Source organism: Octodon degus, unplaced genomic scaffold (assembly GCF_000260255.1).
Source record: "Octodon degus isolate 3935 unplaced genomic scaffold, OctDeg1.0 scaffold00093, whole genome shotgun sequence".
Classification (NCBI taxonomy): Eukaryota; Metazoa; Chordata; class Mammalia; order Rodentia; family Octodontidae; genus Octodon; species Octodon degus.
In genome coordinates, this window is record NW_004524669.1 from 1,569,318 (window position 1) to 1,582,380 (window position 13,063).

The 13,063-nt window shown below is 45.9% G+C and overlaps 1 protein-coding gene across 1 annotated transcript in view; it reads left to right on the forward strand.

Annotated features, from left to right (window-relative positions):
• The first annotated feature begins 269 nt into the window (after positions 1-269).
• Dnajc22 (DnaJ heat shock protein family (Hsp40) member C22) overlaps positions 270-13,063 on the forward strand; it is a 24,490-nt gene continuing 11,696 nt past the window's right edge. The window contains 9 exon segments of the mRNA XM_023722893.1: positions 270-428; positions 1,025-1,093; positions 1,095-1,145; positions 2,059-2,284; positions 2,287-2,490; positions 2,493-2,656; positions 2,978-3,136; positions 5,992-6,031; positions 6,034-6,236. Coding sequence (XP_023578661.1) covers positions 270-428; positions 1,025-1,093; positions 1,095-1,145; positions 2,059-2,284; positions 2,287-2,490; positions 2,493-2,656; positions 2,978-3,136; positions 5,992-6,031; positions 6,034-6,236 — 1,275 coding nt within the window.

A 13,063-nucleotide genomic window follows, 5' to 3' on the forward strand; every position in this document is an offset into this window, starting at 1 on the left:
TCACAGTGGAAACGTACAGAGGTGTATAATAGAATGGCTATTCTGGTTACAAAATGGAGTCAATCGCATAGGTTATAACAGAAACGAACAGAGTTGTATAACAAAAGAGCTGTTCTAGTTCCAAAATGGAGACGGTTACATAGGTTATAACACAATCAAAACCTTTTTCCCCCCTCTTAATTTCAGACCCACTGCTGGGAGAGCGACCCTACTCTTGCCAGACAACCTCCAGGTAGGAACCGCTCTGGGATGCTGCTGAGGCGCGGGAGATGTGCCTGGGACGCTGCCCGGCTCACGCTTCCGTGCTCGGCAGCACCACCTGGCGGCCGCAGTGCAGTGCCGCGCTGCAGGATGAGCGCCTGACAGCAGGCAGGAGGACTGCAGCGGGAGGCCGAGCAAAGCCTGTCCTGGAGCGCGGCACCCTGAGAGCGCAATCTAGAGGGGCCGGGGGGAGTGAAGGGGCCTGGGCTGGAGAGTCCTGACTTACGTGAAAGAGCAGACACTGAGAGGTGAGGTCCGCTTGGATGAAGTGGGACCCGAGGACGAGGGCCTTTTGACCGCAGTTGAAGGGAAGGCCTGCTCCCGGGTCTGGGCTACCCTCCCACGGCAGGCCGGGTGGGCTGGCTTCGGTGGGCTCGGAGGTGCTGGCCGGCCACGTGGGGGCGGTATCCCCAGCCTGCCTCGGAAAGGGTTGAGCCGCGGGAACTGAGGTCCAGAGCAAGGCGTTTTCCAAAATGTTTAAGCAGAGGGAATTCAGGATGCCTTTGTAGTTTGACTTGTGGTAAAAGTTGCACTAGGGTACAACTAGCTTTTCAACCACACTCAGGTAGATCTGGACTTGACTTTTATTAGAAGGGGAAATGGCTACTGTGTTGGGACTTGAATAGAGCCTTAACATTATCATTCTCCCCCAGCATCTTAGGGTCTAAGGAGAGCTCTGGGGACATGCTGGCCATGATTCCCACAGAGGACTCTGAGTTTTCTGCACCTTGAGCAATGTTTTGTTCAGAGACTCCTGCCCTAGACCAAGGCTAAGGGGCTCCTGGTGGCCTATGTTCTCTAGGCCCTGGGGAGCCCTGTCGGCCTCCACCATCTATCTATACCTGGAAAGGGACAGCCATGCCTTGCTGTAGGTGCTTACCCTAGTGATACAGGGGAATGAAACTCCCAACCTGAAAGGTACCTGGGATGAGTTTGTGTTCTCTAAAACCAAAGAATGAAGTTTAGGCACAAACAGAGGTTAAGAGCATAATATTTATTGTAGAAAGAAAGCTTCTATCTGAGAGAGGGACAGAAGGGAGGCCCAAGCCGATTGTCTCTGGGAAGCAGTCTCCAGATTCCAAGGACTTTCATAGAGTAAAACCATATGGTGAGGTGAGTCTAACACGGAAACCATGGAAACTCCCTTAGGTGGGCCTGGGGTGGGATAAAACTATTGTCAACCAATGAGATTACAGGCACCATTGCTCAGGTGAAAGTGAGTCATGTAGCAAGCGGGCACCAATATAGAACAAGAGTTTACCCAGTAGCCATCTGGTAGCAGTTGGATTAGTGACTTTCTGGGTTCCTCAAGGTGGTGATCAATCCCGGATGCTTATCTTTAGGGAAGTAACCATTTGTTCAATCTTTGTTTTGTTTTGTTTTTTTTCCTCTCTTCTGTATTTTAGGGAAGGGTCTACAGGGTGGTCAGGGTCTCACTACTAGATCAGACTTGTAGTGATTCTCCTGTTTACAGCCTCCCAAGAGCTGGGATTACAGGCGCGCGCCACCACGCCCCGTCTTGATTGTGCCATCCTGGCTGCTCTCGGGGCAGGGCCAGCGCCAGCACTGCAGGCCCAGGAATTGAACCCTGGCCCCTGCACCTGGCGCTTTAATCCTTTAATCTGCTGAGCTATTTGGCCGGCCCCTATCTTTGGTCTTTAGACCTGGCCCACAGCAGGAGCTACCATCTCTCTCACAGTTGCAACATATCTTGTCTTTTGTGCTGTCTCCTTGAGGGCCTGGCCCTGTCTCACCGCCTATAATATTTTTATCTAATTTAGCAGCCTACAAAACTAGGGGGCGGTAGGCTAGGTTGAGTTCTAGAAGCTTCCAAGACTTGTAGCTGAATCCAACAGGGCCTGGAGGCAGAAGCAGAAGCCAGGAGACACTCCACCACCACCCAGCCCCAGTCTCATTCGCTTTGCAACTCAGATGATAGTGCGCAGCTATCTTGGCCTTGTAGCTCTGATTAGTCCTTCTCCCATGGCCAACTTCTATACTGTAGACCTCCCACTGTCAGTTGGTTAAAGGTCTTGCTGATAGCTGCTTATGGCAACCAGACTTCAGACTTTAAGAGCACTCTAGGTGTGGCATTCCTTACTTCCCCTGTCTTCTATGGCCACCCCACAGCCCTTCTGCCCAGCAGCTTGGCTGCCAGCATCACAGCCCAGAAGCACTGTAGATACAAACCCTCAGCAGAGTTGGAAACTCTTAGTGTGTGGCTCTACAGGTGGACTTGGCCTACCTCACTTTCAGAGGCCTGCTGGCATACAGTGCCTTGTGTCACACAGCTGCCACCTTCCACTATGTGACAGAAACCCCGAGCTCCTTCTTGAGTGGGCACAGCTTCTTTTCCCTTCCAGGCCATCTTGTTGATAGGTTTTTCCCAGGCATAGTAAAGAGATAGGAAAGATAAAACAAGCATCTATGAACTCCAAAGGCACAGGAGAAGAGGCTGGAGGGCAGATGGGGCAGATAGATCCTCTGACTTGAGACAAAGAAAGGTGAGGTTTTTATGAACTTTTGCTAAGGGTAGAGTTTGAGAGGGATGCTTAGAAATATCTGAGGAGCTGACGGGTCTTCCCTGATGTGGTAGGGAAGGTACAAGGAAATTGCACCTTGGGCTGGCTTGGAGAAGAGGGGAGGTGGTCTCTGGGGAGATAAGCTGTTGTTTTAAGGGCTTCTGCCATATTAGATGACCACTACAATAATTCAGCAATTTCTACTATCCTTCATCAAGTCCCTCCTCCCACATTTTTGGATCTGGTGGCTCCTGGCTGGGAATCCTGGACTCCACAGCAGCTACTTCCAGGCATGAGAGTTCTGTGAATTTCTTCACAGCTTTCAGAATGAGAAGCATCAGCTGGCTTACCAGGTGAGGCTTTCTTCCCTCTCCTTCCTGCCTGAGACAGCTCTGGGGTAAGGACTGATGGTTCAGGCCCTAGTGTTAATTGCTACAATCATTGTGGTAATCATCTAATATGGCCCATTCCCTTAAAACAAAGGCCCATGTTCCCAGGACCACCTCCCCCTTCTTCAATTTAACCCAAAGCATAATTTATTTTCACTCTTTCTGTCACCTCAGGTAAGACCCCCAATCAGCTCCCTCAGATATGTCTGAGCAGGCCCTTCAAACCCCTCACCTCAGCCTTCCTTTTGCCAGAGGAGTTCAGAGAATTCTCTCCATGTCCTCAAAGAAAATAAAGCCCCTTTCCCTTTTTCCTTCTGTCTGTTTCTCTGCTGTGCCAGTCACCTGAAAAACACCTAATGAGGCTATCTCCCAGGCGGAAGTGCCATTCTCATGTCTATTGGCCCACTCCTGGAAGCGAGTCCTGACCTCTTTGTGCTTCTGTGTGCAATGGGTGAAGTGCAGACACTGACAGTAAGAGGGAGACATATGTGTATGGCTCTTGAGATATGACACATGTAGTGATACCAGTCAGAAGCTTACTGTACCACAGAGCCTAAGGAAACTGCCCCTAGTAATTCCTGCAGGCTGGAGACAAGGTGACAGATTCCTGTTCTTTGTTCCTTTACCTGGGAAGTCACCAACTAGTGATATGTAAACTTAGACTTTGGTGAATGCCAGAAGGCAAAAGGCGAAGCAAATAACAGCTTGTCTACACCAAATTAGTTATGCACATTCCCTAGCCTGTTTGTAGCCTTCAATCAATGTGAGAAGTTCTGATGGCTCCGGGCTCACTTAGCAACTGAACTCACCTTTGAGGCTATATTAACAGACATATATAACTTACATCAACTTTATGGGTTTACCACTCAGACCAGGGTAGGACACACTGAGAAGCTTTTTTTTTTTTTTTTTTTTTTTTTTTGGTGGAACCAGGGATTGAACTCAGGCCCTCAACTGAGCCATCTTCCTGGCCCTACTCAGAAACTTTCATGGTCCTTCCAGTCTATAGTCCCCTCAGAGGTAACTTCTTTTTTTTTCTTTTTTTTTTTTTTTTTTTTTTGCGGAACAGGGGATTGAACTCAGACCCTTACACTTGCCAGGGAAGTGCTTATTCTACTGAGCCATCTCCCTGGCCCCTAAGTAACCTCTATTCTGACTTACATCACTGTAGACTGTGTCTGTTATGCCCAGCAACCAGTATATATTCTTTTGTGTTCATCTTTCATTTAGCATTATAAAGCTTATTCATACTTGTATGCAATTGTAAATAGTCTATTTTCACTGTTCTATAGTATCCTACTTTAGCACTATGCCACGATTTCTTCATCCTGTTAATATTTGAGTTGTTTCTGCTTCAGGACTGTCGGCTGGGCAAGGCACATACCCATAATGGGCCACATAGTGAATTCAAGGCCAGCTACCTAGTAAGGCCCTGTCTCACAGGGACCAGGGATTTAGCTCAGCAGTGCAGTGCCTACCTGGCAAGCGCAAGGTCTTGAATTCAATTCCCTGTCAAAAAAAAGATCCCATCTTGGAAAAAAATTCTGGTTTAGAAGAATTAAAAATAACACTCCTAACATTTTGGATGAAAACTCCTATAAATATTCTTGTACACATCTTTTGTAGACATGTATACACATACTTCTATAGGGAGAAAATGTTGGGATATGAAGTTTTAAGGTTAGAAAATGTGTGTTTGTTGATAGGTACTTGGTGCAGCAGAGAAACAGGCAGAAGGAAAAAGGGAAAGGGACCTTATTTTCTTTGAGGACACAGAGAGAATTTGGGGAAGATAAGAAATTCTCTGGACTAGACAAAGGGAGTCTGAAGCTTTTATGGTCTTTTTTTGGGGGGGTAGTTTGAAGGAGATGTTTAGATATACCTGAGAGGGGCTGGGGATTTGGCTCAGCGGTAGAATGTTTGCCTAGCAAGCTGGAAGCCCTGGGTTCCATCCTTGGCACCAAAAACAAAAAATAAATCTTCCCCAGATATACCTGAGAGAGCTGATTAGGGGTCCTCCCTGATACAGCAGGAAGGGTGAAAGGAAACTGCACCCTGGGCTGAGTTGGAGAAGAAGGAGGAAGGTGGTCTGGTGAAAGATGGGCTTTTGTTTTAAGGGCTTCAGCCATATTAGATTGTTATGGGTCACTCAGAATAGAAACCAGATCAGCCAGGTTGGAACTTGGAAAGCAGTTTATTACTGAGCTCAGAGCCCCCCAGTCTGCTCTCACGCAGGAGAGGACCGAAAGGCGGTGGCCCAGGAAGCAGGGAGAGGTTTTAAACCCTGGAACCACATTGAGTTTGATAAGCAAATTCATTGAATGACCACATTCAGTTTGGTAAACAAATTCATTGTCTGACACAAAATAATGCTTTCAGAGTGATTGGGACCACAACTCAAACTACATTTTGGGGGCTTTTGTTTCAGTTTCTGGTTAATTTGCACCTGAGTACCTGCAGGCAGCCTTGCATAGCCCGGAGGTTACAAGAAGTTAAAGCCCATCTAATTTCCTTTTGAAGTCATCTCTGTAAGCTAACTTTGGTAACAGGAATTGGTGAGGGTTACAAGAATTTTATCTTAGCAAAGAGCAAGAAACAGCCACTAGTTACTAAACAACTTAGAACAGTGGTGAGTATACATTTACAACAGAAAGCACAAGATTTACATTTATAATCTAAAACGTGAGTTGACTCATTACAAGATGACCACCATAATGATTTAGCAATTTATACCAGGGCCAGAACCTATCACTCCCAAGTGCTGAGATTACAGGTGTACACAATGCCAAGTTTAATTTATTGATCTCTTTGTCCCTAAGGTTTTAGGCCTTTCAGAGAAGGCAACAAATGAAAAAGTATATGGTGTTACAAAACGCTAGTGAGAGTCTGGCACCCTGATCACAACCAGCAGCAGACCGGCGTCAGCTCAGGAGGTCTAGAGGGGCCCAGAGGTGAGAAGCAGCGTCCTCTGAGCATGGACTCTGCCCTGGAGAGCTGGGCTGCTCGTCCCAAGCCTGGCTTTGCCATAAGGGGCACCCCAGCAGTGTTAAAGAACTGCCTGCTTGTAGTGGAGATGAGGAAACCTTAATGAGGTGAGAAAGAAGGGTAGAAAATAGGCTTGTTATGAATTTCAAGATTCTTGGCTCTTGCACCCTTGACTATATTTTCTTAAAACCAGAGAGTAAAGAACATATTACAAATGAATACCTTTCCAGGGCCAGGGATATATATAGCTCAACAGCATAAATGCCTGTGTGGCAAGCATAAGGTCCTGAGTTCTATCCCTGGTACCACAAAAGTAAATAAACAAATAAATACTTTTCCAAGAATACAGCATCCTTTCTCCCCCACCCCCATGATCCTGGAAACAACACTGGGCTACACCCCAGCCTTTTTTCTTCTTTTCTTTTCTTTTTTCCTCCCTCCCTCCTGCCTTCCCTTCTTGCCTCCCTCCCTCCCTCCTTTCCTTCCTTCCTTCCTTCCTTCCTTCCTTCCTTCCTTCCTTCCTTCCTTCCTTTCTTCCTTCCTGTTCCTTTTATTTTATTTTGAGGTAAGAGCTTGCTGAATTGCCTAGGCTGATCTTAAATTTATGATCTTCCTGCCTCACTCTTCTAAAGGATGGGACTGAAAGATTCACTGTTCTATAGATTACCAGGTGGTGAGACTAGGGGTAGATTTCAAATTTTCAGAAAAACATTTTAATCCCATTTACAGAAGTTTCTAGCAGCTATGCTTTTTTTTCTAAGAAGAAGAAATATGCTGCAGTAGAGTAGTATTGTAGGGAGTGCTTAAAATTCACGAGTGAGCTGGGCCTGGTGGCACATGGCTGCCATAGTACCATTCTGGAGGCTGAGGGCAGGAGGATTATCATGAGGTTTTTTAAAATTTATTATTTATTTATTTTTTGGTGGAATGGGGATTGATCGAACTCAGGCCCTTGCACTTGCCAGGCAAGCATTTATTCTACTGAGCTATCTCCCCAGCCCTATCATGAGTTTTGAGGCCACTATGGGCTACATAATGAGTTCAAGACCAGCCTGAACTCTGTAGTGAGACTCTATCTCAAAAAGAAATTTATAGGGGTGGTTCGACCAGCTGAATTCTCAGACTTTCCCTACATTTTTTGTTGTTGTTGTTGTTGTTGTTTTGTTTCATTTCTTTCTGTTTTTTTGTTTTGGTTTGGTTTGGTTTTTTGAGACAGGGTCTTGCTCTGTAGCCTAGGCTGGCCTTGAACTTGCAGCAATTCTCCTGCCTCAGCCTCCAGTGCTATTATATATATAATAGTGCTATTATAGTCATGTGCCACCCTGCCTGGCCTTCCCTGAATGTCAGGTGTTGTTGTTTGTTGTTGTTGTTTATTTGTTTGTTTTTGTATTTTAGGACAGGGTCCACAGAATCTCACTACACAGATTGGACTTATAGTGATTCTTCTGTTTTCAGCCTCCCAAGTGCTGGGATTATGGGCCTGGCATGGCACGCCAGGGATTGAACCCTGGCCACTGTGTGAATGTGAAATTTGATTCTGAGCTATACACCTTATTTATTTATCTATTTTTATACACCTTATTTATGATATGATGGGTAACAATAACACAGGTACACAGATCCTGGAGTCCACCTTAGCAGTGTTACGTGAGCTATAAATGATGTTGTAGGACACTGGAAGATACCTATGATTTTATCTTCTGGAACTCATGCCAAGATTCATGATTTTATAAGTATCTCCATGGCACTCTGGAGAACCAGCACGCTGAGCATCTCAAGAGGGCCTTATTTAATTTGAGGGGCTTGCGGGTTAGCTCGGTTGTTTAAAGCGCCTCCTTGGGCAAACTCAGTCAGGGGCAGGGGACTGAAGTTCAGTCCTCAGCTCTGCATGCCACACTACACCTGCCCTAAGGCTGCCTGAGCCAGCCAAAGAAAAAAGAAGAAGTCTTTTAATTTGAGATAATCCTAGCCCTTAGGAGGCCAAGGCAGGAGGATTACTGAGTTTGAGGCCAGCCTAGGCCACATAGTGAGTTTAAAACCAGCCTGGAATATACAGTGAGACCCTGCACAAAAAGATAAAAGAAAACAAACGACAAGCATTAGCTAGGAGCAGTGGCACATGTTCCAGCACTTGGGAGGCTGAGGCAGGATGATCATAGTGAGTTTGAGGCCAGCCTGGACTATATAGTGAGATCTTGTCCCCAAAACAAAAACAGTGAAGCCAAACACCAAAACAAAACAAAAAACTTGCTAAAAACAACTTTTAAAAATTTTTCCAAGAGTCCAGGCAAACTGGCCCATGCCTGTAATCCCAACAATCAGGAAGCTGAGGCAGGAGAATTGCCAAGGCTAGCCTGGGCTACAAAGTGAGTTCTAGGCCAACCTGAACTACAGAGCAAGATGCTGTCTCAAAAAACAAAAGCAGGGGCCGGGGAGATGGCTCAGTGGAATAAGCGCTTCCCTGGCAAGTGCAAGGGCCTGAGTTCAATCCCCAATTCCGCAAAAAAAAAAAAAAAAAAAAAAGCAAAACAAGCAAAAACACTTTACAAAGAATTTACTTATATGCCGTGATTTCAAGACCAAATGAACAGGCCAAGGATACAGCTCAGAGGCACAGTGCCGGCCGGCAAGCACAAGGTCCTGAGCTCAATTCTTCCCCCACCCCCGCACAAATTAATTTTTACATCTTTTTAAATTGTCAGGGCAGGGGAGATAGCTCAGTAGGATAAGTGCTTGCCTGGCAAGTGCAAGGGCCTGAGTTCAATCCCCAGTTCCACAATAAATAAATAAAATAAATTGTCAAAAAATTATGTATATTTTCCTAGAAAATTTTGTCAAATTATCACTGGGAATTCTAATAAAGTACTTTCATAAACTATGAGTAATTTGTTAACATAATTTATAGCATTATCTCTTCAAAATATAAATTTATTTAAAAAAAAAAAATAGATGGGCATGGTGGTGCCTGCCTATAATCGCATGAGAGTGAGGCAGGAAGATCGCCATGAGTTTGAGGCCAGGCTGGGCTGCATTGTGAGCTCAGGGCCAGCCTGAGCTACATAGCAAGGCCTTGTCTCAGTCAATCAACCAGTACATCAATCAAATCATTTTTCAGAAAAGAGACAAAGTGATTAAGGGGTTTAGGGCTTTACTTAATTTAGAAAATTATTTTTTTCTCAAACTTTATTATGTGCACCCCCCCGCACCCCCTAGCCCCAAGCTTCAACTTTCACTGTGTACAGTTTAGTGGTTTTTAATCTATTCCTCAGCTTGTTATTCACCACCACTTGAATTCTAGAATGTTTGTATCACTCCCCATTCATCAGCAGTCCTCCACTGTCTCCTCTTACCAGCCCCTGGCAACTGCTTATCCTGGAATTTTTGTTTTATTTTATTTACTTTTTGGAGACACAGTCTTGCTAAATTGCCCAGGCTGGTCTCACTCACTACCTTCACTGCCTCCGTGTCCTCAGTGCTTGAGTTAAGCAGCGCACCACTGTGCCTGGTTTGTCCTGGCCATTTTGTATAAATGGGATCATAAGTACATTGCCTTTTGTGTGTGTCTTGCCTATTTCACTTAGTATATTTTCAAGTTTCATCCATGCTGCAGCATGCATTAGTATATTTTGTCTTTAAATGACTGATCATGTTCTTTTTTTTTTTTTTTTTTTTTTGGCAGAACCGGGGGTTGAACTCAGGCCCTTACACTTGCCAGACAAGCACTTATTCTACTGAGCCATCTCCCTGGCCCCACACAATATTCCTTTTTGAGGGACATTTATTTTATATATATGTACTGTTCATATATTTTGTTGTAAAGAATGTTGCCTCAATATCTTCATACCTCTAATTCATCTGTTCTCTTAGATCATTTCCTCTGAACAAATTTCCATGAGTAAGATTACTAGGTCAAAATGTAGGAATATTTTTACAACTTTTGTGGTGCCCGCAACTAAATGCAATTCTCAGTATATTCGGACAGAACAGGGTACTATTGGACTATTAAGTTTTCAAGGTCTAGACAACGTATCATCCTTTTTTTTTTTTTTTTTTCAGAACCGGGGATTGAACTCAGGCCCTTGTGCTTGCCAGGGTAGCGCTTATTCCACTGAGCCATCACCCCGGCCCCTCATATCATCCTTTAAATGAAGTAGCCTAAGAATTTATTAGCTTTGCTGGGGTGGAGTGGGGCAGTTACTATGCAAGTGTTACTCCCTGAGCCCTTGGATCTTTTCCTAGATGTTGTTTTGGTTTTGTTTTTGAGATAGGCTGTCATTATGTAGTCCTGGTGGGCTCACTAAATTGCCAAGGCCAGTGTTAAACTTGTGATCCTCTTGCCTCAGCCTTGCAGAGTGCTGCCTGTGATGACAGGCCTGTGTCACTACATCCAGTTTCTTAGGCACTGTGTCTTCAAAGTATAAGCGAATTTACTGTAAGGCCAGGAAGGTTTTAAAGATGCTCTGATAAGAATTTATTTCCTCTCTTCCTCAAGGAGACTGAGCGTGGAGTGTTCCACCCCTGAGCTACATCTTCACTCCCTTTGATTCTGAGCCCAGGTCTCATTCAGTCACGTGGGCTGGCCTCCGAGTTTTGATCCTCCTGATTCAGCCTCCAACCAAATAACTGGGATGATAAGCTATAGGCATGGAATACAAAACCAGGTTTGAATTGAATTTAGAATATCCCAGCCCCTCACCCACTGCCCAAGGATTGAATTTAGGGTCTTTGCACTGACCTACAGCCTTGTCTTTTTAAATTTTTTATTGTAAGACAAGTTATCCCTAAATTGCCTTGGTTGGCCTCAAACTCAAGATCCTCGGCCTCCAAGAGTGTTGGGTATTTTGTTCTTTTTTATTTATTTTTTTTAATTTTTATTTATTTGTGTGTGTGTGTGTGTGTGTGTGTGTGTATGTGTGGCCAGCTCAGCCCACCAGGGGGCGGGGCTGGCTGGCATGTGGTGCTGGGGGATTGAACCGTGGTCCTTGTGCTTTGTTTAGCTTAGCTTGTTCTAAGTAGGTGCTTTAGACTACTGAGCCATCTCACCAGCCCCAGGTATTTTGTTCTTTAGCAGTGGGTGCCTGGGTGTGGTGCTGCAGGCCTTTAATCCCAACACTTAGGAGGCTGAGGCAGGAAGATCGCTGTAAGTTGAAGACTAGCCTGGGCTACAAAGTAAACTCAAGGCCAGTCTGAACTACATAGTGAGACCCTGTCTCCAAAAGACAAAAAGGAAAAAAAAATTGGGTCATCCTAGCTGGGTGTGGTGAGACACATCTCCCAGCTACCTGGGTGGCTGAGGCGGGATGATCTCAAATTCTAGACCAGCCTGGGCTAGTGGTGAGACTCTGTTTCAAAGCGAATGAAAACCAGCAGGCTGGGCTGGTGAGATGGCTCAGTGGTCTAAAGCACCTACTTAGACTAAGCTTACCAAAGCACAGGGACCGCGGTTCAATTCCCCCAGCACCACATGCCAGCCAGCCCCGCCCGCTGGTGGGCTGAGCTGGACACACACACACACACACACACACACACACACACACACACACACATAAATAAAATTTTTAAAAAAAGAAAAAGAAAACCAGCAGGAATCGCAGTTAGGTCTAGGTTTATTGTGGTCTTAGCTCGGAACTGTAGATGGCACTATAGGGTTGTCACAAGGGTAAAACAGGCGCCTCCCTGAGGCCTTCACTGTTGCCTCCTGCAGCAGTGCCTCCTTCACAGGTTCATTAGGAGGAATGAACGTTTTTCTCCCCTTTTCTGAGGAGACAGCAACTGTGAAGCTGGGCTCGGGGTGTTACTCAAGGTGAGCTGCAAGGAAAGCGTTTTTTCTCTGTTGTCATCTGATCTACAGGAGAGGCCGAGGCAGGGTGCAGTACCGCGTGTTAGAACTTTACATGAACACATCCCTATGCTGCTGCTGTGCCTTGTGGAGCTCACACACTGCCAAGCTGATTTTTCTTTTTCTTTTTTACTTTATGTTCCTGCTATCTCTCCTAGGCGCCGCAACTGGGTTTATTTCCTCCCGCTGCTCCTCCTCCTCCACCTTCTCTTGCTCCTTTTCTTTGAGATAGGGTCTCACTATGTAGTGCAGGCTGGCGTTGACCTTGATGTGTAGCTTAGGCTGGCCTCCGGTTTGCAGTGATCCTCCTGCCTCGCTCAGCCCCTCCGGCGCTGGGATTGCAGGCACGCCACACCCGCAGCCAGCTGCACCTGTTCTATTCGTTGGCTGTTTGGCTCTTTTGTCTTTGCTAAGGTGAGCCTTGAATAATGGAAAACTTATGTGTAGTTCCATCTGAATGCTTTCAGTAGTTTGTCTCTGCCTTCTTCCTCCTCTTCTTCCCAATTTTCTTCGTTCTCTCCACTACTCATACAACCTTTCCACAGTCCACCTGCTTACTTACAGACTGTTACACCTCTAAGCAAAGAGCTTGGGCTGCCCAGGTTGAAACCTCACTGATAAGTTTCAACAGAATAGAGCAGTGTCTTCCACAGAAAAGTTGGAAGGGGAAAACTTTAACCCATATGGCACCTGTCCTCAGTCCTAACTCCAGGCTGAGAAAGGCTGTGGGGAAAACTGCCAGGCAGCGGCCAAGCTAGCATGTGAGCACTGCGTGAAAGGGCAGCTTTCGTCCTGTGGTTAAGCTCCTGTCCTGAGAATAAGTACCAGGAACAGAGGACAAAAGGATTGGGGGACATGCTAGCTGTGTCCTGCTCGGGTGTCTCTGGGTGGCACACACAGCCGGCAGCAAGGATCTGTAAGGGTCAAGTCGCCGCGAAGGAAGACCCCAAGAGTCGGTCTCCCATGCAAAGAACAAAGGGAATTTTATTAACTGTGTGCACACAGGGCGGTCTGAACACGCAGGAACAGAGAGCGCCCGGAACTGACCGTGGGTGGTGGTTTTAAGC